This window comes from Ornithorhynchus anatinus, chromosome 18, assembly GCF_004115215.2.
Source record: "Ornithorhynchus anatinus isolate Pmale09 chromosome 18, mOrnAna1.pri.v4, whole genome shotgun sequence".
Classification (NCBI taxonomy): Eukaryota; Metazoa; Chordata; class Mammalia; order Monotremata; family Ornithorhynchidae; genus Ornithorhynchus; species Ornithorhynchus anatinus.
In genome coordinates, this window is record NC_041745.1 from 42641776 (window position 1) to 42665939 (window position 24164).

General features: G+C 55.0%; 1 protein-coding gene across 11 annotated transcripts in view; it reads left to right on the top strand.

Moving 5' to 3' along the window:
• DOCK7 (dedicator of cytokinesis 7) overlaps positions 1-24002 on the top strand; it is a 149624-nt gene extending 125622 nt beyond the window's left edge. For 8 of the 11 annotated variants that reach the window (XM_029083307.2, XM_029083310.2, XM_029083312.2 and 5 more), the window contains 16 exons: positions 185-281; positions 1762-1896; positions 3242-3394; positions 4952-5110; positions 6354-6454; positions 7809-8001; positions 9336-9479; positions 12890-13021; positions 15188-15202; positions 19705-19830; positions 21099-21188; positions 21274-21510; positions 21594-21737; positions 22576-22682; positions 22908-23075; positions 23911-24002. In XM_029083307.2, the coding sequence (XP_028939140.1) occupies positions 185-281; positions 1762-1896; positions 3242-3394; positions 4952-5110; positions 6354-6454; positions 7809-8001; positions 9336-9479; positions 12890-13021; positions 15188-15202; positions 19705-19830; positions 21099-21188; positions 21274-21510; positions 21594-21737; positions 22576-22682; positions 22908-23075; positions 23911-23953 (2044 nt within the window). In that variant the 3' untranslated portion in view covers positions 23954-24002. Of the gene's footprint in view, positions 1-184; positions 282-1761; positions 1897-3241; positions 3395-4951; positions 5111-6353; positions 6455-7808; positions 8002-9335; positions 9480-12889; positions 13022-15187; positions 15203-19695; positions 19831-21098; positions 21189-21273; positions 21511-21593; positions 21738-22575; positions 22683-22907; positions 23076-23910 lie in introns of all 11 variants that reach the window. The other 3 variants (XM_029083308.2, XM_029083311.2, XM_029083316.2) reach the window with 1 other exon arrangement.
• Positions 24003-24164: the final 162 nt, after the last annotated feature.

Here is a 24164-nt window from a genome sequence, read left to right on the forward strand (position 1 = left end):
CTCCGTGCTGCCGTTTTCACGCATTGGAGTGTTTCTTTTCCGTGTTTTTAAAAACGTTGGACTCCGTTGCCGGTTGTGCACTTTTTGATGAGGTTTCTTGAGACAGCCGATTTCTTTGGGAGGGATTTATTTTGCTCTCCCCGCCTCAGAAAAAGTGATTTATTACAATTCTTTCTCCCGATAGGTCCAGAGCAGAAATAGAACATGAAGCCCTCATCGACGGGAACCTTGCCACCGAAGCAAACCTAATTATTTTGGATACCCTAGAGATAGTCGTCCAGGTAAAATGGGGTGGGAAATAAAGGCAAATGTGAGGAACGATCTCAGCTGAGTTTTCCTGGGTTAAAGTTGCATTTCGGCTCAGCTGTGTGAAGGGTAAATTTCCGTCTCGCGTCCGGCGGGAAGCAGAATGGATTAGAACTGATTACTTTCCGGGATCGTATTTTCACCCGGCCCCGGCTGCAATTGGTAAATTTCTGTCCCACGTCCGGCGGAATGCAGAACTGTCCACTTGCCAGGATCGTATCTTAACGGAGCCCTGGCTGTAATTTTTTCCTCTCCCGTAGTTTCCTTAGTAAACCCACAGGTCCTGTTGTAAGTTCACCTTCAACTTTCTCTCCGATCACCTGGGCTCAGCTCCCAGAGGGTAACCTTGCCTTCCAAGAGGGGGAAGAGACAGTTAAGAAAACAAGAGAGTTAGGGGCTTAAAAGGTAGGGTTTTCCTCTCTGGAGTTGGGCTGGGGTCTCCAGCCTGTCACCTCTGTAGTTAAAGCTGTGGACTCTGGTGGAGGAGGTGGCTCTCTGAGCGGGTAAGAAAGGGATGTAGTTCGACAGAGTTGAAGTTGAAGGGGGAACAGGGTGTGCCATGCAGTGGGGAAGATGGAGTTCAGGTGGACGGGGGTCACAAAAAAAGGACCATTTGGAGGTTTGCTCTGAACAAGGAAAGAGCACAGAGAGGGTAGAGCGGAAGAAAGGAACAGACAGGTAAGAAGGAGCTCAAGGATGCAACCTCAGCTTTTCCAGGTGGAGGTTTCCTCTGGCCTTTGGAGGGCCCTATACTTCTGGGGGTCCTATCTGTTACTGGGGGGATAAGTCTCAGGTGTGTCCTTATGTGGAAGCGAGGGATTACTTAGATGGGACAGTCAGCCTGCCTGGTGTGATTGGGATGTGAAGTGACATCTTCCTGTGGGAGTATTAAGAGAGAATGAGAGAGAGTGAGTATTGGGGAGGACACCGGGAGATGGAGCAAAAGGCAGGAGGCGGAAAAAGAGGTAGAAAAAGAGAGTGGGAAAAGCAGTCAGAGTCTAGCACAGTGCCCTGCACCCCAGTGGGACCTCAGGAGCTGCTGTTGGGGCTTACGGAAAGGGGGGAAATGACGAGTAGAAAAAGAGGAGAGGAGGGAGAATAAGGTGGAGCTAGAAAGAAACAATAAGAGGGACAAAAGACAGGTCTCACCTAGTTTATCCTCCTCATGAGTTCCTCTGTGAAAGAACAGAAAAGGAAAATGAAGGGGAATTTTACATTTAAAACTAGAAATGTACATCTCCAAGACCGTGAAAGAGGAGGGTGTTCAAGCCTGCCACTGTGAGCCCGTCACTGGGCAGGGATTGGCTCTATCTGTTGCCGAATCGTACATTCCAGGCGCTTAGTACAGTGCTCTGCACACAGTAAGCCCTCAATAATTACTACTGAATGAATGACTAGCAAGAGGGAAACGCCAACCCTCCACGGTACGTTAAAATGGTTTGTGTTTTCTTACAGACTGTCTCGGTGACCGAGTCCAAAGAGAGCATCCTTGGTGGCGTGTTGAAAGTGCTCTTACACAGCATGGCCTGCAACCAAAGCGCCCTTTATCTGCAGCACTGTTTTGCCACCCAGAGGGCCCTGGTTTCCAAGGCAAGTTACCTTGGGACTGGCATCTTTAGAAGGACGCATCCCCAGGGTCGCCCGATCCTGGCTCACCTTCTAACCATTTTAGGACCGAGGCTCCGGTTCGAGGAGGATGCGGTCGGCAGGTTTAAATCTGCTGCCGCGCCTCCTTTTTTTCCTCCTTCCTGCTGTGGACCCATTCTTCGTAACGCGTATTCCCTAGGACGAACAGGGCGGAAAGAAGAGGGACCCTCAGTGCTCAATACTTACTGACATTAATAATTGTAATTATGAAGGACTGATTTTGTGCTAAGTACTAGGGTGGAAACAGGATCGATCAATTCAGTCGTATTTACTGAGCGCTTACCGCGTGCAGAGCACTGAACTGAGCGTTCGGGAGAGTACGAAGTAACAGAGTTGGTAGGCGTGTTCCCTGCCCACAACGAGCTTACAGTCTAGGGGGGGGAGACAAACTAAAGTAAATAAATATTTCTGTTTTTGAACTTAAAACTCTTAAAAGATTCTGAAATCGGACGCAGCCCGTCCCCCAGAGGACTCATGGCCTTTCTTGTCCCCATTTTGCAGGGGAGAGAGCCGGGGCCCCGAGAGGTTAAGTGACTTGCCCTAGATCACACAGCAAGGAGAGCCGGGACAAGCAACCCCGTGTTGCTTCCACGAGGCCAGGCTGCCTCCTCAAAATCAGTCCGCCACGTTCTGGGATGGCAGCTTTGGGGAAAGATTTGGTGGAGGAGGAGGCTTGAACCTCAAGTGTAGCTGAGGAGATCGGTGTGGATTTTTCACTGACCACAGAGACCGGTGACGTGCGCCGTGAAAGCTAACTGCAGTTGGTTGCACCGAGAGATATCTGTTCAATATCTGTAAAATGGGAAAAGGGGCCCATTTTATCACGAGGCCGCCCTCACTGTTTGTCTGCCAAGCCAGTCTGTCTCTAAGAAGGCAGTGTTTTCTGTCTGGGGAGAGAGGTAATAATAATGTTGGTATTTGTTAAGCGCTTACTAGGTGCAGAGCACTGTTCTAAGCGCTGGGGGAGATACGGGGTCATCAGGTGAGCCCACGTGAGGCTCACAGTTAATCCCCATTTTACAGATGAGGTAACTGAGGCACAGAGAAGTTAAGGGACTCGCCCACGGTCACACAGCTGACAAGTGGCAGAGCCGGGAGTCGAACCCATGACCTCTGACTCCGAAGCCCAGGGTCTTTCCACTGAGCCAGGTGTCACCCTTCTCACTCCCAGAGACAGAAATACGGCGCTCGTTTTAAAATTTTTTCCCGGTGAAAACAGGCCCAACAATCGAGCGGGTAGACGTGGTCGGCGGTCCCGGCGTCTAAACAAGCTATGCTCTCCTTACAGTTCCCTGAACTCCTGTTCGAAGAGGAGACGGAGCAGTGCGCCGATCTATGCCTCCGACTTCTACGGCATTGCAGCAGCAGCATCAGCACCATTCGGTCCCACGCCAGCGCCTCCCTCTACCTGCTGATGAGACAAAACTTCGAGATCGGGAACGTAAGGATAATAGGATCATTCCTTTTTTTTTTCTTTTGCGTCGCGAGAGACTGCCAGCGCGCACCACGCTTAATGCCCATAAAACCGTCTCTCTCGAGGTTCGCAGCTTTGGCTTTCCACGCTCCGATCGGCGAAACGGTTCGCCTCCCCCCATCCTCCCGCCGTGGATTTCTAAAACTTCCGCCGTTCCCTTTTCCGACTTTTGACCCACGCTGAAGTGCCGCTGTCGTCTGTCGGAAGCGGTGACGACCTCCAGTGATCCAGGGATGTCCGCTCACTCTATGCCCTACCGTCTTGAATTGCGTCCCGTCGGGAGGGTTAAACGGGCTAAGTGGATTAGCGACAGACCCAAGGCCACGGGCTTATTCTCGGAAGAACCTTTGAGGATTCCACATCCCCCGGCCGACGCAAAACTCCCTTGACTGTTAGGTCTCGCTGCCTTTGAACAGCTATTCCCCTTGGAGAAGGAGTTTTCCGCAGTTGCGGATTTTTAGAATTTTGTGAGGGTTTGTATTGCGAGGGACATGCAGGGGATCCTCTAGCCTGTGAGCTCGTTGTGTGTCTGTTCGTTGTACTCTCCCGAGCGCTTATTACGCTGCTTTGCGGACAGAAAGCTCTTAATAAATATGATGGAGTGAATGAATGAATGACCTCTGGTCAGAAAGCACCTCTCGTAGGGAGGGGCAGCTCCAAACGTGGACGGAGAAGAAAGGGTCGGGGATAGAGAGTAGATGGCAGAGGCTGGAGCTCGTGACTTCTTGGCAGAGGAGACGAGTGTAGCCTGGGGAAACGCCTGTACCTTAAGTTACCGTAGGCAAGGCGGGACTGAATTATTTGCGTCTGTCGGCAGAAAACACCCCCGATTTTACACCTTGCATTTAGTAGGGGAAAGCACCACGTTTTGTGTGTATGAGGTTGCCTGGGAAGAACTGTTTTAACTCGTGGAATTTTTTTTTGGAGGGGTGGTGGGAGGTTGAAAAGAGCTTTAAAATTCACTTTCAGGCCATTTTGCCTCATTCACACTGTTCAGAGAGTGAACAGAAGGACTGGAACCTCCTTTGGGGCTTAAATAAGCACTGTACTAAGCGCTCGGGAGAGTAAAAGCAGTGTGGCTCAGTGGAAAGAGCCTGGGCTTCGGAGTCAGAGGTCATGGGTTCAACTCCCGGCTCTGCCACTCGTCAGCCGTGTGACTGTGGGCGAGTCACTTCACTTCTCTGGGCCTCAGTGACCTCATCTGTAAAATGGGGAGTAACTGCGAGCCTCACGTGGGACAACCTGATTACCCTGTATCTACCCCAGCGCTTAGAACAGTGCTCTGCACATAGCGCTTAATAAATACCAAAATTATTATCATTATTATTATTGTAAGTGCTATGGGGCTGAGGGTGAAACGGATAAAGGGTGTAAATTCAAGTGCAGTGGCGATGCCGAAGGGAGTGGGAGAAGAGGAATTGGAGTCATTTGCCTCCTGAAGGGCTGAATCAACCTGTAACTACTTGAAAAGAGCATCTCCCCGACTCGTTCAGTCGGTAACAACCGGACCGTTCTCTCCCCTAGAACTTTGCCAGGGTGAAAATGCAGGTGACGATGTCCCTGTCCTCCCTGGTGGGAACATCCCAGAACTTCAATGAGGAGTTCTTAAGGCGCTCCCTCAAGACCATCTTGACCTACGCCGAAGAAGACCTGGAATTGAGAGAGACGACATTCCCCGATCAGGTCAGAAAAGGCCGCGGAGAACTGGGGAGGGCAGGCCTGCCCGAGCTCCGGAGCAGGTTGTGCCCCTTCTCGGCCGAACGCTCCCACCTCCCCAGATGCCCCTCCGACCCTCGGGTCTCAAGCTGGAGCTCCGGTAGCGAAAAGGCACCGGTGTTAATCCGAGCCGACCGGAAAGCGTTTCTTTTTCCCCATCGCCTTCGTTCGGTAGCACTTTATTACGTGTCTGGCCCCCTCCAATCCGAAGTGGTTTAAAACAGTTGGGCGGGTGCTTCGGCCCGTTCTCCCAGATGCGCAGGAAAAGCCGACCCGCACAGCGGAGACCAGCCCGAAACAGTACGACGATACGCACGCAGACGTTCACGCTCGTTAACTGCGTGCGGTGAAGTTTTGGGGGCGAGATCGTGCCGTTTTTAGTTGAAACCTGAGCACGGCATTCGAATCGCTGGGGTCTTTAAGACGTCTGCATCGGAAAGTGCGAAGTTGTGGCCCTTGTAGAAGGGCACCCCCCTTTCATTTAGAGCCTTGGGGCACATTTGGGATGGAGCCCGGAGGGGACTGTGGAGGAGGAAGTGGAGGGCAAGAAGGGAGAAGAGGGAGGAAGAGAAGGGAAGGAGAGAGAAAAGAGGGGATGGAAGAGGCGTTAGAAGGTACAGGAAGGAGGGACGGCAGGCTCCGTGATGGTGCTCCAGCGTATCGCGTGGCCCCCGAGCCACCCGTCTGCTTGGTACACCTCACCCGATGGCGCGGCCCTGGGGGTCGCACCGACCCAGTCGCCCCAGAAGCCACCGCCCCAGGATCCAGAGTTCTGACCCGGCTCTCGCGAGCGATGCGGAAAACCCCAGCCCCAGTTGTCAGCCTGCCCCCAGGGACCCCAGTCTACGCCCAGCCCCCATTGACGCCAGACCCCAGCTCCCAGCGGTGCCATAAAGAGACCCCAGTCCCCGTCTGCACCCCGAGGAGCTCGGCCTCCGCTCGCACCGTCAATCCTCCAGCCCGCACGGAAACCGTGAGAGCGGCCCAACGGGCCAGCCCCAAGAGCACGGCGGAGCCGAAGCGAATGGCGTCGGCCCCACGGCGCTCGCGAACCCGGTACTGAATCGGTGCGGGTCAGGACTAGGAAGGGAGATGGGGCCTGTGGAGCCATTCCCCAAAATGCCCTCGAGGTGGGTTGATTTAGGAGGAAATAGCGGTTTAAGCCAGCAGCTTCGGAGGCTGACCCCTTCCAACGTTTTCTGGGTTACAGGTCCAGGATCTGGTTTTCAATCTTCACATGATCCTTTCGGACACGGTGAAAATGAAGGAGCACCAAGAAGATCCAGAAATGTTGATCGATCTGATGTACAGGTATCGGTTGCTCGACCCTCGGTGCCCGGGCAGGTGCAGTTTTTCCACCCTCTCACCTTACCGTCCCCGGGATGCTCGGGGCTCTTTGCAAGATGCTTTTCCTTTGGTTTATACGCCCTCCGGTCGATGGGTAGGAGGCAAGGGCGCAATGCCATTTTCAGAAGAAAAAATGGGGCCCAAAGAATGTTTAACAACGTGCCCCGTGGACGAGGTTATAATAATGATAATGATAATAACCGTGGTATTTGTTAAGCGCTTACTGTGTGCCAGGCACTGTACCTAGCGCCGGGGTGGATACGAGAAAATCAGGGTGGACATAGTCCCTGTCCCATGTGGAGTTCACAGTCTTAATCCCCATTTTACAGATGAGGGCACTGAGGCCCAGAGAAATGAAGTGATTTTGCCCAAGGTCATCCAGCAGCGAAGTGGTGAACCCATGATTAGAACCCAGGTCCTTCTGACTCCCAGGCCCGTGCTCGCTCCACTAGGTCACACTGTTTCCCTAGTCGGGAAGGCCCGAAATGTAGTGCCTTCGGTGGAGTCATACTGAGGGAGAGCTTGTCTTTTTCGCCACTTGTTTACACTCCTTGAATCCATCCACCTGTGCATCTTGGATGAGGGCGGGTGCAAAAGGAGGGTGTCACAGTGAGCACATTGGGGTTGGGAATCCTTCCTGGTCCCGACCCATCAGGCCCCGGCCCGCTCCCTGCCCGGCCTTGTGGCGGGTGAGCATTTGATTAAGGTAGCCGCTTTTACAATTTTTGGTTTATCGTCTTCTTCCGCCTCCTCCATTGGGCTTTATTCATGGCCTCGTACCCGATCCTGTCGCCTACAGGAAAAGCGCGTGGCAAAGAACACAGTTCTGTGTATCTAGATAACACTTTTAAGACCGTGGGAGATTTTAGGTAAACTGAATCTGTTCTGGCTAGGGGACCGAAATGCCCAGCACTGCATTTGTTTTGTTTAGTACTCAGCGGGGTTAATGGTCTGTGCTCTGTTCTCTTTATCCCAATCAAAGTACAGAAGGGCAAGCCTCCTTCTTTGGAACGCCATCTTCCTTATGAACCGTGTTTATTAAGCGTGTCCCAGTTCATCTGAAGTTTCCTCTCTCCTCCTCCTCTAATCGCGCGTCGTTGCCCCGTCCCGCCTGATTTCCTCTCAGCCGGTCTCTTCCGGGCCGGCCCGCTCTTTCCGACCCGCTTCCTTTCCACCGGAGAGGTGGTAGTGTCGTCCATCCCTGGGCCCGGACAGGTCTGCCCCCACCTGCCCCACCACCACAGGGACCGCACCGAAGTCGGTCCGGGGCCGGCGACGGGCCCGCGGGCCAACGGCGAAGGACCTCTCTCCCAAACAGGATCGCCAAAGGCTACCAGACATCCCCAGACCTGCGCCTGACGTGGCTGCAGAACATGGCGGGCAAGCACTCCGAGCGCAGCAATCACGCCGAGGCCGCCCAGTGCCTCGTCCACTCGGCGGCCCTCGTGGCCGAGTACCTGAGCATGCTGGAGGACCGCAAGTACCTGCCGGTGGGATGTGTGACGTTTCAGGTAGGACTCCCCCGCGGGGGCACCTGAGTGCGCGGGGCGGATGTGGGCGGTGGGTGCGTTTGGGATTACGGGGAGGCCAAGATTTCAACCTAGCTTGACGGACTAGGGATTAGCGCGAGGGATTCGCCATCAGCGACCCTCGCACTCTTTGGGCGCAGTCTCGTCATCGTCGGCGGTATTTCCGGAGCGCTTACACTGTGCAGGGCCCTGTACTCAGCGCTTGGGAGAGTACAGTACAACAGAGTTGGCGGACACGTTCCCCGCCCACAAAGAGCTAACGGCGTCGGCAGCCTCACCTTCAAAACGAAGGACGATTCTGTTTCCCAGAGTGATGATAATTCACTGTTGTCGTTAAAAGACTTACGCACCGTTTTGTCATTTTTGGTGGTTTCAAGTAGTCATTTGGGAGACTGAGTTAATTGAAAGCAGGGAACATAAGTCCTGTTTAGTGGTGCTCTTCCCAAGCAGCGCACTGTGTCAGCTATCATTTAGCATTTCTTGGTCTTCCTTTCTACATTCCCTATCCTGTGTTCCTCGAAGTATAAGAAGATTCATTAGGTCAGAAAGAAAAATGTTCAATTGGAAGCATTTAAACTCCTTAGAGAAAAGTGTTTTATCAAACCAAGGAGGCAAGATTGGCTCTCAATCTGATTCATTAAACATCACCTTAGAGTAACTTTTTTGGGGTGGGGAGGGTGGGAATGGTGGTAGGGTCGTGGCATTTTGGTTTTTTTGGTATTTTTTTTAATGGTGTGGTCAAATGAATATGAGGGGAGAGGGACTGATTGAGAAGGGGTAGGATTTACAAATAACGAAGCTCAGCTCAGAGCAGTGCTCGTTATTCGCCTCTCCCGTTTCGTTGGCCGGAGTGTTCTTTGTTTGTCGTTGGTATTTTCTAAATGGTACTTGTTAAATACCATACTCTGTACTTGTTAAATACCAGTAACTTTTTTGGGGGGGGAGAGGGCGGGGATGGTGGTAGGGTCGTGGTTTTTTTGGTTTTTTGGTATTTTTTTTGATGGTGTGGTCAAATGAATATGAGGAGAGAGGGACTGATTGAGAAGGGGTAGGATTTACAAATAACGAAGCTCAGCTCAGAGCAGTGTTCGTTATTCGCCTCTCCCGTTTCGTTGGCCGGGGTGTTTTTTGTTTGTTTGTTATTGCTATTTTCTGAATGGTATCTGTTAAATACCATATTCTGTACTTGTTAAATACCGGGGTGTTAGCCAATCACACTTGTGTCCCAACGGCTCATTCCTAAACCTTTTGCTCAGACATCGCGGTTTCTTCATTCAGCAGCAAGCGACTTTAAAACGCTTCTTTTGTTTCTCTAGAACATTTCCTCTAATGTTTTGGAAGAGTCAGCAGTGTCAGATGATGTGGTCTCCCCAGACGAAGAAGGGATCTGCTCCGGAAAGTACTTCACGGAAGCCGGACTGGTGGGATTGCTGGAACAAGCGGCAGCTTCTTTCTCTATGGTAGGTGACCGTTCAGTTATCTCCCTCTCCCTCCGGCTTTACCGCCCAGAGTTTCTCAGCCCATACGCGGATCCCACTCTATTCCATCCTCGACAGAACTTCCTAAGAATGAATTCCCATAACCATCATCAGTATTTAAGGTGCCGCCTCTAATGTATCCAGCGATTGCAAACGTACGCTTACGAGACAAAGTTCGTGCCCTCGAGAGACTTTACAGTCTAACTGAGGGAAGCAACCCAGCTGGAGTGGCAGACATACAAAAGGAATAAGAGTCACAGCGTAGATGCAAGTGAGCGCTTAGAACGGGACTTGACACATAGTCAACGCTTAAAAAATACCATTAAAAAAAAAATCAAAACAAACTTCCCGGTGAAAAAGCCTGGCATAAACACAAGAGCCGAGGGTGGCCGATGGGTTGACGTGACCGGGTTTCGGGGGAGAAAGTGAGGAATGGCTCCTGAGGGCTTTGAAGGTGGGGAGGATGGCGGAATGGCAGATTGGATCAGGGAAGGCAGTTCTGGGCAGGGAGAAAGGAGTGAGTAAAGGGAGAAACACTGTGGCTTAATGGATAGAGCCCGGGCCTGGGCGTCAGAAGGACCTGCGTTCTAATCCCGGCTCCGCCACGCGTCTGCTGTGTGACCTTGGGCTAGTCACTCCTTTCTCTGTGCCTCAGTTGCCTCTTCTGTAAAATGGGGTCTAAGAAGAGTGTGAGTCCCATGGGGCGGGACTGTGTCCAACCTGATTAACTTGTATCTACCCCAGAACACGCTTGGCACATAGTAAGCGCTTAACAAGTACAAACATAATAATAAAGGAGCAGAGACAGGAGACTTGTAGGCCAAGTATAGTTATGTTAACATGGGAGGAGCAAAGTAATAATAGTAATAACGATGATGGTATTAGTTAAGTGCTTACTATGTGCAGAGCACTGTTCTAAGCGCTGGGGTAGATACAGGGTAATCAGATTGTCCCACGTGGGGCTCACAGTTAATCCCTGTTTTTTTACAGATGAGGTAACTGAGGTCCAGAGAAGTTAAGTGACTTGCCCCAGGTCACACAGCAGACAAGTGGCGGAGTCGGGATGAGAACCCACGACCTCTGACTCCCAAGCCCCTGCTCTTTCCACTGAGCCACGCTGCTTCTTTCTACCTCAAAATAGTTGAGGTGTAGCGGGAAAAGAGAGCAGATAACTAGGAGGGAGGAAACTAATGGAGAGCCTGAAAGCTAAACATTAGGCGTTTCTGTGTTCTTCAGAGAGAAATGGGTAACACACTAGAGGTGCTCGAAGAGATGTGGTGGGATCGGAAAGGCATTTCTCGACGGCTCTGGGTAGGGCAGATTGAAGACAGGAGAAGAAAGAGGCTGACGCAGCCTGGGAGTGATGAGGCCGTGAACCGGGGTTTGACAGGAGAAGAGAGAGGAAGGAGCAGATTCAGAAAATTCCGAGGAGAACGAACCGACAGGATTTGGCAAGCCACTGAATGTGAAAGGTTAAAAAAAAACAAACCAGGAATCAAAAATGACACACCCAAGTGGGGAGCCTCTGGGCCTGGGAGGGTGATGGTTTCAACGGGATTAGTAGAGTCGGTGGGTAAATTTACTTCCATTTTTGCCTCGTGGCGTTTAAGGGGCCGGCTGGCCGTCCGTGGGGAGATGTACCAGGGAGAGATTTGGGAATCCCCCACCTCGATGTGGCTCTGAAGCCACGGGCAGGGATGAGCTCCCCTGTCACTCCCCGACAGAGTGAGTGGGAAGCGAGAAGAGCCGAGGCCCCGGAACACCAGCCTCGGGTGACGCCCGCAGTTAGAAAGCGAGGGGAGGGTTGAAGGAAACCGAGAAGCAGTCAGAGGCGAGGAGAGAGCCCAGAGACTCTCATGTGGTGAAACCAAAACCCGAGAGAGTTTCTAGGACAACAGGGTGATCAACAGTGTCAAAAGCCACCGAGAGGTCAAAGAGGATTGAGGCAGAGACGCTCCCGTTAGCTGTAGAACAAAAGAGGCCATTGGGGAGTGCGCTTTCAGTAAAGCTCAGGGGGCAAAAACCAGATCGCATGAGATAGAAAAGAGAGTTGGGTAGAGAGGAAGTGAAAGCAAGCAGGTGTGTCCAGCCTGTTCCCACTCAGTTTCCCTTTCTTTTTCCTTTCCCTTGATTTCTTCAACCCGACTCGCACACCCGCGACACAGCAGGTGAAAAGCCGCAGACCGGGCTGGGCCCGGGCCCGCCCCCGGCTCCAAGCCAGTCGGGTTCATTCAGAAACCTCCGCACCCCATTTGCAGGTGCCCAGAGAGGCTGCTCAGTGACTCTGAGCTCGGTAATAATAATAATGGTGATGATGGTATTTGTTAAGCACTTACTATGTTGCCAAGCTCTATTCTAAGCGCTGGGGTGGATACAAGGTGATCAGGCTGTCCCACGTGGGGCTCACAGTCTTCATCCCCGTTTTCCAGATGAGGCCGCCGAGGGCCAGAGAAGTGAAGTGACTTGCCCAAAGTCACACAGCTGGCAAGTGGCAGAGCCGGGATTAGGACCCCTGACCTCTGACTCCCAAGCCCGGGCTCTTTCCACTGAGCCACGCTGCTTCTCGATACTGTACAATACAGCAGAATTAGCGGTCACGTTCTCTCTCCCAAGTGCTTAGTACAGTGTTCTGCCCACAGGAAGCACTTGATAAATACAATTGAATGTATGAACGCTGGTCACGGAGACTGGGGCTTGGGGGACCCAAACAGCTCTCTGGTGGGGGCGGGGGAATTCACAGCTCATTAAGAAACCTCTTCCTTCCCCACTTCTTTGATCTTCTCGTAGACTGGGGGACTTGCTCTTGCTCAGACTGTTCATTTCTCCGAGTTTGGCTTTCAAAAGGGCATCCGCTCTCCTGAGATGATTTTAGGGTGGTTGAGCCTTGATAAGTGCACAGCCTCCCTCTAGACTTTGATCTCGTTGTGGGCAGAGATCGTCTCTCTTTAGTACTGTATTGTTCTTTCCCAAGAGCGTAGTACAGTGCTCTGCACACAGTAAGCGCTCAATAAATACGATTACATGAATGAACGAAAGAGGCTTCAGAGGGTCTTCCCTCCCCTGACACTCTGCAGGAAGAAAAGCCGTCTGCTGTGCAGAAAAATATTGTCGGTTGTTCAACCTCTCGTCCTCCTCTCCCTCCTCTTTCCTTCCTCATTCCCCTCCACCACCCACTTCTAATCAGACCCTGTGGATATAAAACTTTTTCTTTTTCGTGTTCAAATAACGGACTGAGCGCTAATGAAACCAAGTTTTCAGGTTTTCCCCCCAGTTTAACCCTAGTGTAGCCATTTCAAAGACCGTAGTCACAGCGAGGCGTGAGAAACGGTTTGTAACGATGCCTTCCTTTGCTGGCGAAGGAAAGAAGCATCCGATCGATGTTGTTTTTCTAGGCTGGCATGTACGAAGCGGTTAACGAGGCCTACAAAGTACTTATTCCCATTCATGAAGCTAATCGGGATGCAAAGAAACTGTCCACGATTCATGGTAAACTCCAAGAGGCGTTCAGCAAAATTGTTCATCAGGTAATGATTTGCATTTCCAGTTGTGGAGGGAACTGCGAAGAATGTCTGACTGCATTAAGGTTGCTTTGCACGAGGCAGAGCGGCGCCCGTGGAAGAGACCGCGTTCATCTGTTTCGAAATGAGCGTTGTCAAAATGACGGTTCTCTGCCAAAGCTAGACTCGTTAATGAACAAAAACGCACCCCGGGGGCATAATAATAAGGCTAACTGGGCCAAGTGGCCATTTTTTATGATGGCGTGAATTTTCGTTAGTTAATGGTGCCAAAATATTCCACATCCATCACTTAGTGATTTCTCCTTTTGGGTGTCTTATTAATTGTGTGCCCGACTTTAAATTTGGCTCGCACACCTCTGCTGCCTCAAAAAGGCGAGTTTCCTATTTGGTCAAGGGACACGAAAGCCGAGTAGAGTTCTCCGTATTCTGATTAAACCTCCAAGGACCCTACGGGTTTTTTCGGTGTTTGTGTATTTTAAAAAAGGTCCTCTGATGATTTTCCAATGCACAAATACGGGGTGTAGAAACATCAGGGAATAGAGCAAAATGGGGCCGGGATTAATTAGTTCATGTGGCCCTTTGATATCGTCCCTTCCAACCCTACCGCGGATGAGAGTTCTCTTGACTTCATCCGTTAGGAGTAATTCATCCAGTCAAGGTTCTCAGGGAGGGGGGATCTGTGACAGAAACCGACCATGTTTCCTTGTTTCTGCCCACCCCCTCCTCACGGGGCTCAATGGCAGGAGTGAAGTAAGGCCGTGGGGATTCGTTCCCTGCTAGGTAAACCAGGTGGAGAACGACCTCTTCGGCCCAGGCTCCGTCATTTTCCAACCCTGCTGATAGCTTCTTGGGCTGCCCTCTCCTAAACTGAGAGCCGTGAGCTAGCTAACCCACTGCCTCAGACCTGCCTTGGCCTCCGGGGATTATTTTTTTAAACGGTATTCGTTTAGCTCTCACTATGTGCCAGGCACTCTTCTAAGCCCTGGGGTGGATACAGGTGAATCAGGTTGAACACAGTCCCTGTCCCACCTGGGGCTCACAGTCTTCATCCCCATTTTACGAATGAGGGAACTGAGGCCCAGTGAAGTGACTTGCCCCAGGTCACACACCAGACAAGTGCGGAGCTGGGATTCGTTTTGGCCCAGTGGATAGAGCCCGGGCCTTGGGCATCAGAAAGATCTGGGTTCTGATCTGGCTCCGCTACTTGATCTGCTGTGTGACCTTGGGCAAGCCACTCCACTTCTGCGCTTCAGTTACCCCCTCTGTAAAAGGGAGATTAAGACTATGAGCCCCATGCGGGATAGGGACTGTGTCCCACCTGACAACCTTCTATCTACCCCAGTGCGTAATGCAGTGCCTGGCACATAGTGAGCGCTTAACAAATACCATTTAAAAAAAAAAGTCCTTCCGACTCCCAGGTCCAGGCTCCGACCCCGATGCGGAGCACTTTCTTGGAGGAAGTTCCGGAAAGCCAGGTCTGTCTCGTAACGTCGGCCGCGCGAGTCTCAGGCAGCGGCTCCGATTGCAGCCTCCTGGTCAAACCGGCCGATGCTCGCAAACCCAAAAGCCGGCACCGGTGTAGCTGAGCGCCTCCTGAGTGGTGGGTGCAGGGCATCGTGCTTAACGGAACCCTCTCCCCCCGACCCCCTCACTACCTGCTCTGCCAGAAAGCAAGTGGGGCAGAAATCGGATGGAACGATTTGCCCAGAAACGCCTCTCAGAACGCGCACACCCCAGATTTCCGTAGCAGGAGCGCTTTAAGCTGTTGAAGGTAGATGCCGGGCCTCCTTAGCCCGGAGGAAGGAGATGGGAGCAAAACTGGAAGCTGACTGCCATTTAAAGTGGGCACCCCAGGGACGAGTGCTTCGCGGAGCCGAGGGCCCGGTTTAAATCCCTCAAGCGAGCTCCCACGTCTCTTCCCGTCCCCTTTCATCGCCCGCCTGCGTGGATGTAGAAGAGGCGCTCCGTCGGCAGCCGGGGTTGGAGGCCAGAGGCGATAAATCTCCGTGGGCCCCCTGAGACGGCCGAGAGGGTCCGGGGCCCAGGCGGCTGGCCGACGGGGGGGCAGCTCGGGAGTTGGACGTCGTCGTACGTGACCAGACCTAGTTCGGCCTCTGAAAAACAAAGTCTGACTTTTCTGTGACATGCCCTTTTTTACTTTTTGTTACACAGAGTACTGGCTGGGAGGTAGGTAATGTTTTAGTTAGTTCCAGACACTAATAGATCGATCGGATTTCTCATGCCGACGCTTGGCCCACATGTGCTAGCTGTGGGTGTTCTGTTGCTATCCGCTGTCAGCTGAATTCATTAACCAAAGAAGTTTCGTGGAAGTCGGACGGGAGTCGTGGCCATTCGTGGCTAAGAGGTGGTAGGGCAGTGCATGGAAAAACCAGTGTGTTACACTAATGAGATTCTTTGGTGAATGAGCCACCCTCTCATCATCACCCGAGTTTGTTTTTTCCCCTTTTAAGAAATCCCATCTCCTGCCGTCATCAGCATCGCCCGCCCACAGATCATCATCTCTTTTCTGCGATCGGGTCATTTTCACCCCATCCACGGGGGTCGATTTATGTGTGAATGCTCAGAGGTACCAAACCGTCCCCCACCCCGGGCTTAGTGGCCATTGCACTTTCGAGCGGAGTCATTTTACCTCAGGAGAAAGCCCCTCGGGTCTCAGATTTCCATCCCGGGGGGCCGAGGGGAGGCCGGGGATGGGCATTCGGGCCTTTTATTCTCCAACCTCCCCGGGGGGTGGTCACTCGCTCTGGAGATCTCCCGCCAGGAAGACAGCTGGTGGTCGAAAAAAATGATACAAGAATTTGCTTTCCTCTCACATACAGAGAGCTTGTGATGAGGCAGCTCCGAGATGTAGTGACGTAGTTTTTAAAACTCTGGGTTTTTCTCCCTCCACCTTTAAGATCAGTCCCTCCCTCCCAACACCCCACCCCCACCCCACCCTTTGCTCTTCTTCAGAAGCGACTCCTTTTTGAACCTATTGAAATCCTTCAGATTAGATGTTTGACCTCGAATGCTACCTTCAGGCCGAAAGAGAAAAGAGGCATTTCAGCGGCTCAGTCGAACTTCAGATTAAGGGGGAATCACCACACCAGTGAGTCAGAGTTAACAAAAAATCAAAAAGCTGCTCTCCCGGCCCGGGTCTTTCCTCCATTGTCTCGAAAGAACACGTGAGAACCTGTGAGCATCATCCGGTGATAACTGTCGGCTGGAGAGGCTAAATCGACCCCTGAGAGGTTTCCTTTTCCATCAGCTGCGTCGGTAACCTCCTTTGGACTTCTAGCCTTTCTGCATGGCCAGAGTTTCCTTTCTCGTCCTTGGTCGTCCATTCTCATCACCCCCTTGTGCTCAGCTTTTGCTTGTGGTAGTTCTTGAGTTTGTTGCATGCTCATTTTCTGCTCTTTCCCCCTATCCGAACTTTAAAGGATGTGCCGGTGTTTTGTTTTAATTTGTTTGCTGCCAATCGCTGCATATTTGTTTTGAAATTTCCCTAATTGAAATACTTTCTGTTTTCTCCTCTCTTGCCCCTGGTTGCTGACCCTCCTTCCCACTTTTACTATTGTCTGTTGTGGTAAGTTCCTACTTTGTGGATTTTTTTTTTTTTCTTTTTGACTCTGTGGAGATCCCCTTAGTTCATCAAAGGGCTCTGCCACCCGATTGCCGAGGGCGACGGCAAAACTCGTCTGCCGGGTCGAAATCTGGTAGCGGACCTTCTAGCGAAGGGCATTTAGAGTGTCCAACTCTCTCCGGGACTTATCCGGAGAAGCCCTTCCGTGCTCGGGTTTACTCTGTGTTTCATTTTTGTTTATTTTCTCCCCTCCTATTTGGGGAAAGCAACTCGTTGAGATGGCAGAGCTTTTTTGGGCGTGCGGGGGATGTGTGCAAAAGATAACTCGAGAACGTGACTCGGCGGTCCGTCGACCGGTGATATTTATCGAGGCCCCGTTGAGGACCGAACACTGTACTCAGTGTTTTGGAGAGTCCAGTAGAAGCCGGGGCGCTACGGAAGCTACGGTCTAATGGGGGAGAAGAAATTTGGAGAAGTATTTACCACACACAATAACAAATCATGAGCTTTTCATGAATCATGGCTGTTACCCGCTCTGCCAGTTCTGTAATGGCTATTCAGCATCCTCTCTCGTTTTCTCTTCTCCCAAAGCCCTATTATTTTTTTTTAGAAATAATAGGAAAGAAATGCTTTTTAATCATACCTTCTTTACGCCTGCATTTTAAGCTGTTTTAGAAAAGAAGGAACGGATGTTTTTCCTCCTCACATGGGGCTTCTCGGGCATTCGATTTGGATGGGATTCCTCAGGAAACAACCCAGACTAACGTTGAAAGAGAATTTAAAAACTCTCGCCATAGAATGCGAGGAGCAATTCTCCTCTCCATCTATCGGCCACAGCAGTCGAACTTCCCGAGGGGGACCCGGCCCACCGGTCTGGGTGTCGTATTGGGCCAAAACTAGGAAAGGCGGGCTAGGCGGAACCCGTGTTTGAACGTGCTTGCCCGTGGCTGGGTGCTTTAGGGGGAGATCCGGTCCGGGCCCTGACTCGGTTGAGCCCGTGGCGTATTTAAGCCGTAGCCGTGCCGGCCTGGGCCTTGGAGCGAGACGGCGGGAGAGGGGAGAGAAGCCGGTCCTGGATTCCCCGGGGCTTAGAGGCTTCTCCAGAGCGCTAAAAATGGCAACGTCTGACCCTCGTGATCGGCAGCTGGGCCGCGTGCCCTTAGGATGTCATCCTGCTATGTTCATGCCCGCGGGCCAGCGTACAACTTTTGCTTCCGGGCTGGCAAACGGAGCGTCCGGTGTCCATACTTCAGAGGCCGCCCCGTATCTACCCACCCCTCGGGGACCCACACCCCGCCCGCGGCCGCCGGTCCCCTCCCGGGACTAGGCCAGGAGGCGGCCGGGGGGCCGTAACGTCCGTGGATGCAGGGGTGCGTGCGATCCCAGCTGGAAACCGGTGGGGGAAACCCTGCTCCAAGCCCCTATGAGAGGGAATCCCGTGGGCTGCTCAGAAGACGGGCAGCCTCGTCAGAGGGTTGGGATTCAGTGGCAGTTGTTTTAGCTGGGACGGGAGCGGGCGGGCCACTTCTCCAAGCCAAAGCCGGCAGCCGGAAGCGTGCCCGGATTCCCGGGAAGAGGTTCCGTCAAGAGAAGTGACCAAAGGGACCAGTCCAGAGCCCCGGCAAGGGCGACGGGTTGGCGTTTTTAGCTCCACGTGACGGCGCGCGTCCCAGTGCCGCGTTGCCCGGTGGTGACGCTGGCAGCCGACGGTCCGGGTCTCGTGCCCGTGGCGTAAAAGGCGTGTTTCAGAGGACAAAGAAAAAGGGCCCAGATCCTTCTCCGCTTCCTCCCGCGTCTCAGTCGTCGTCACCCTGGCAAGCAGGGCAGACCTAAGGAAGCTCGGGCTTTCGTGAGCCCGGGGTATTTCTCTTACCCTTTCGGAGTATTTTTCTCACCCTTTCCCTCGGTCGTCTCGAGGAAACCCTTCGGCCTTTTCGCTGGCCCGTCGGCTTACTGAGAGGAAGCTTTTTTTCCCAGGGGCTGGTCTCAAAAGAACCTTTCCCGCCCTACTTTTGAGCAGAAATCCGGTCGACGCCCGCGTGATTTAGTCGGTGGGGAAAGAAAGGAACCTGCATCATTTGGCTCTTTTTTTCTTTTTTCTTTTTAATCCGTCCCATTCCTGGAAAGAGTCTTTTTTGGCCAGGATAGCCAACCAATGTTAAAATATCGGGGAAGAGTTGTGTTGAACCTGCTACGGTCTGCGTAGGCATGAAATAAAATCAAAATAGGTTTGTGTGTGGTATACACGCACACACTGTTTCTGAGTATCTAGGTATAGAGCTAAATGCACCCAAAGTTATACTAATAGAAAATATGTACCAATTGGAGATTAGTTTTTAGCAAGGAAAGAAGCATCAGAGTAATCATCCGCATTGAACCTATTCACATAGATTCTAGTCTTTGAATTTTGGTTGCGCAGGATACGTTGAACTTGCTAGAATGTCTTGGTATGTGTCTGCGGTTGGTGCACAGAGTGAAATCTTTTTTAGTCTGTAAAGAAAACAAACCCCCATTTTAAGATGCGTTTTTCTTCCCATCTTTGGTTCTGATGTCTCCTTTCTTGCTCATTTTGCGTTCCTCCTCCCAGCAGAATCTGCGCCTTCCCATTTTTATTGGCATACAGATGCCGCGGTTGTAGATTTTTACGTTTTGAGGTCCGAGAATGCCCCAGGCACCCTCTTCGGAAAATCCCCGTTTATTTTCGACTCTAACCGTCTGCTCCGATTTAAGGCCTTCTTAAAGGCGTGTAACGTGTTCCTTTTTTAAAAAAAAAAAAAAAAAAAAAATCGAAGAGCTGAATTGAATTCAGCTGCGGGAACGTGCCACGTTTGAGTCATCCTCTTTCTTTTCCGCCTGTCAATCCCGACGAGGCCCGTGGCGTAGGGGAGCTGCGTAGAAACAGCCCGGTCGACGAGCCCCGGTCAACCCGCAGACCTCACTTTAAAACGCTTCCCCGCCTCGGAATCGCGAACGCCGCGGCCGGCTAGCCCGGCCCCGGGTTTGTGCGGTCGGCAGGTAGCGTAGCCACGGAGCAGGGAGCAGCGGGGGGGACCGGACGGGTCCGAGCCTCACGCGTTTTCATCTTCCCCGAACCCAGGATGGAAAGCGGATGTTCGGCACGTACTTTCGGGTTGGCTTTTACGGGACCAAGTTTGGAGATTTGGATGAGCAGGAATTTGTCTACAAGGAGCCAGCGATAACCAAGCTCGCGGAGATTTCTCACCGCCTGGAGGTGAGTGTCACCGGCCACCTGACCTCTGGGAGCCGCGGCGCTCCCCGGGCCGGGTCACCCTCGTGGTGGGAATCCGGGTCCCAAAAACGGTCACCGCATTCGTTCAGTCGTATTTATTGAGCGCTTACTGTGTGCGGGGCACTGTACTAAGCGCTTGGAAAGTACAATCGGGCAACCGCTAGAGACCATCCCTACCCAACAACGGGCCACGTGACCCGGTCGAGCAACTCGGAGCATCCTCTCACGTGACACCGGCTTTCTTCCGGTCTCCCAAACGCAGACGGGGGTGGCTGTCCTTTCTCCGTTATACCGATGGGGTGCCGAGGCCCAGACAGGCAGAGGGACTCGTCCGATGTTTCCCGCCTCCCGATTCCTTCCCCCCGTCCTCTTTCCGTGAGATCTCCCGATCTCCATCAGAGATTTGCCAGTTGAGCCGCAGGAAGCTGCCTGCTCAGCCCCGTCCGTGACGGGGGAAGGATGCGTCAGCTTTGGCCACCGTGGTGCAGAACGGCTCGTGTACTGAGCGGCCCCTGGCTTCGCTGCTCGATGCCAAGCCTGGAGTTGAGCTAGGCAGAATTTCTTCTACTTCTGCTCCTTTTGGGGGGCAGTGGTGTCGTCGTCGTTAATTAAATTTAAAAAACAACAGACGTCCCTTAAAAGTCCCTTCAAGTGATGGTCGTGATCAGACAGGAGGACAGGACGATTTTCGTCCTTTCCCCCAAGCCTCCGAGCACCGCCGGGAATCTCGGCTCCGCCTGCTCCGGTGACAGGGAGGCTCCGTGCTGCACGCAGGAATGGGGAGTGCGGCTCGGAGCGACCCGAGAGAGGATATCTGGGGGTCCCTTGGGAATTTCCTCCCGCCCCCCCCGCCCCCCCCCAAAGTCACCCCACCGCCGTGGGTTAAGGCAGGCCACCGGGGGTCGGGCCAGAGGGAGGCCCACCCCTGGACTGTGGCGGTCTCGAGGACGGACCGGCCCCGGCGGGACCGGCTCCGTTCTGGAACCGGACTCCTCCGGTCTGCCCTGCGTCCCCCCGCCCCGTGCTCCGCAGCCGAGAGGGCGGATGGTCTGCCGGACCGCCGGCCGGCCGTCGCCCCGGGGGGGGTGCTCCCGAGGGCGATTCCAAGGGCCCGAGCGTGTTGGCCGGGCCGGGCGCCCGTGGGGCCCGGCTAGCCGGGAGGGGAGCGGTGGGGAGCCGCCGCGGCCGGCCGCTCCGCCCCCTTCCCCACCCAGCCCCCGCTGACGAAACCTTCCTCCCCCCGGGCCCAGGGCTTTTACGGAGAGCGGTTTGGTGAGGACGTGGTGGAAGTCATCAAGGACTCCAACCCCGTGGACAAGTGCAAACTGGACCCGAACAAGGTGAGGCGGCCGAGGGACCGCCGGAAGGGGAGGGAGGGCGTCGCGGCCGAGGGGGTCGCGGCTGACCGGCGGCCTCGCCCCCCAGGCCTACGTCCAGATCACCTACGTCGAGCCCTACTTCGACACGTACGAGATGAAGGACCGGATCACCTACTTCGACAAGAACTACAACCTGCGGCGTTTCATGTACTGTACGCCCTTCACGCTGGACGGCCGCGCCCACGGGGACCTGCACGAGCAGTTCAAGCGCAAGACCATCCTGACCACGTCGCACGCCTTCCCCTACATCAAGACCCGCATCAACGTCGTCCACAAGGAAGAGGTGCCCGGCCGGGACCGGGGGCCGGGGCGGGAGGCGGCGCCGAGGGGAGGGGCGGCGGCCTGACGGGCCCGGTTTCCCCGCAGATCATCCTGACGCCCATCGAGGTCGCCATCGAAGACATGCAGAAGAAGACCCAGGAGCTGGCCTTCGCCACCCACCAGGACCCCGCGGACCCCAAGATGCTCCAGATGGTGCTCCAGGGCTCGGTGGGCACCACGGTGAATCAGGTGGGCGAGCGGGAGCCTTGGCGAACGGACGGCGTCTGCCCTTCCCGGGCCAGAGGGGCGCGGGTGCCGCCCCGTGGTCCCCCCGGGGTCATTCGGCCGGGGTCTCATCCGGGGCTGGCGTAGGCGGCGGGGGCTGGGAGGACCGACAGATTCGGGGGTGAATGTGGAGGGCGGCAGACCGTCTGTCTTAGGTCGGTGAGTCCCGAGAGCTCACCGCCCCGCCAGCGGGGACAAGGAGAACACTGACCGGTAGCAATTAGGATACTAATCGTGGTTTAATGTTCCGCCTGTCGAAGGGACGGAGCTCAGAAGCGATCGCCCCCGGACCCCCGCCTCCGCTAAGACTGGCCGTTCCCCCAAATGAAACTCCGCCAGGGGCCTACTAATAATAACTGTGGTATTTGCTAAGCGCTTATTACGTGCCGGGCACCGTACTAAGCGCTGGGGTGGAGACGAGCAGATGAGGTCGGACGCGGTCCCTGTCCCACGAGGGGCTCACCGTCTCAAACCGCCGTTTACAGACGAGGGAACCGAAGCACAGAGCGGTCGAGGGACTCGCCCGGGGTGACGAGCGGCGGGGCCGGGATCAGAACCCGTGACCTCGCGACTCCCAGGGCTGCGCTCCGGCCCCCACGCCGCGCCGCCCGATCCGCCGAAGCCGGGGGCCCGGGGGGGGGGGCTCCCCCGCAGGCGGGTCGTCCCAGCCCCGCTCCCGTCTTACTGCCGGGAGGGTGAAGAGAGAGGGAGAAATAGGATGGGGAAGGAGGGGGAGAGGGGATCCCCCGGGGAACCGGCAGGGGAACGGACAGGACGACGCGTCTCCCCTCCCGCCTTTCAGGGACCGCTCGAAGTGGCTCAGGTTTTCCTGGCGGAAATCCCCAACGACCCCAAACTCTTCCGGCACCACAACAAGCTAAGACTCTGCTTCAAAGACTTCACCAAAAGGTACCCGGGGTGTCGCCTTCCGGCGGACTCGGGGAGGGAAGCCCCCCCCCCCCGACACGGAGGGCGGCGCCGACGGAGGAGGAAGGCGGGCGAAGCGCCGCGGCGGGGGGCGGGGGGGCGGATCTCGTCGAGGCCGGTCGGCGCCCTCCCCCTCGCGGGAAACGGCGGGGTCGGGAGCGGCCCCGGAGGTCCCGGGCCCCTCCGCCAACGGGCTCCGCGTCGCAGGTGCGAAGACGCCTTGCGCAAAAACAAGAGCCTGATCGGGCCTGACCAGAAGGAGTACCAGCGGGAACTGGAGAGGAACTACCACCGGCTGAAGGAGGCCCTGCAGCCGCTCATCAACAGGAAGATCCCCCAGCTCTACAAGGCGGTCTTGCCCGCCTCCTGCCACAGGTGACGCCGCCGGCGTCCGCCAAGCGCCGCGCTGGGGGAGATGACGAGGTCGCCGGGTTGGCCCCGGCGCAACCCGGCGCCCCCTCGGAGGGAGGGGGAGGGCCCGGGCCGACGGCAGGCGCGACGGTGCGGCCGGCGGCGGGGTCGGGGCCCCTCGGCGCCCCCCGAGTCGGAGGTGCCGCCGTCCTTGACGTCGGGCGACCGTGCCGAGAGGCTCGGGCCCCCCCCGAGAAACCAACGGCTCCCGGGGCGCGTCGTCCCAGCCCCACTGAAAATAATATAATAATAATGGTGGTATCTGCTATAGACTTACCACAGGCCGAGCACCGGACTGACGGAGGGGGTAGATACGGGAGAATCAGGTCCCACGTGGGGCTCAGAGAGTGAGCGGGAGGGAGGACGGATAAGAGATTCCCATTTTGCAGCTGAGGGAGCCGAGGCCCGTGACTCACCCGAGGTCGCGAGCAGGCACGTGGCAGACTGGATTAGAACCCAGATCCCCTCCCCTCCCCCCCGCCCCCGACTCGCCAGGCCTGGGCTCCCTTCCCTGGGCCGTGCTGCTTCTCCGGCGGGGGGGGCAGGCCGGTGCCGCTCCAACTGGGTCTTGGCCAAGTGCTCCCCGGGCCCGGCTCCGGGCGGGAGCGGAGGCGGGGGAGGCTGCCGGAGGTCGGGCGGTGACGGTCCCTCGGTGTCCCCCGCTCCCCTCTCCCGTCCCCCGAGGGGGGAACGGGAAAAATAACGGGAGGCTCCTCGGGCTTGCGGTTCTCAGCCCGGCGGGGAGGGGGACGCGCTCCGCGACCCAATGCTCACCGGCGTCCGCTTCTTCCTTCCCCAGGGACTCCTTCAGCCGCATGAGCCTCCGCAAGATGGACCTCTGAAAGCGAAGCGCCGCCTCGCCGCAGAGTGGGCCCGCGCCCCCCCACCCCCCCCCCCACCCCGGGCCGCCCACCTGCGGGCCGGGCCGGGGGCGAGTCCGGCGGGCCGCCCCGGGGAGGCCGTCGAGTCGGGGGGCCCTGCCCCGCGGCCCCCCGCCGGAATGCAGGAAACCGGGTTTTTTAAAAGGCGTTTTTACGACGCGCAGGTACCTTG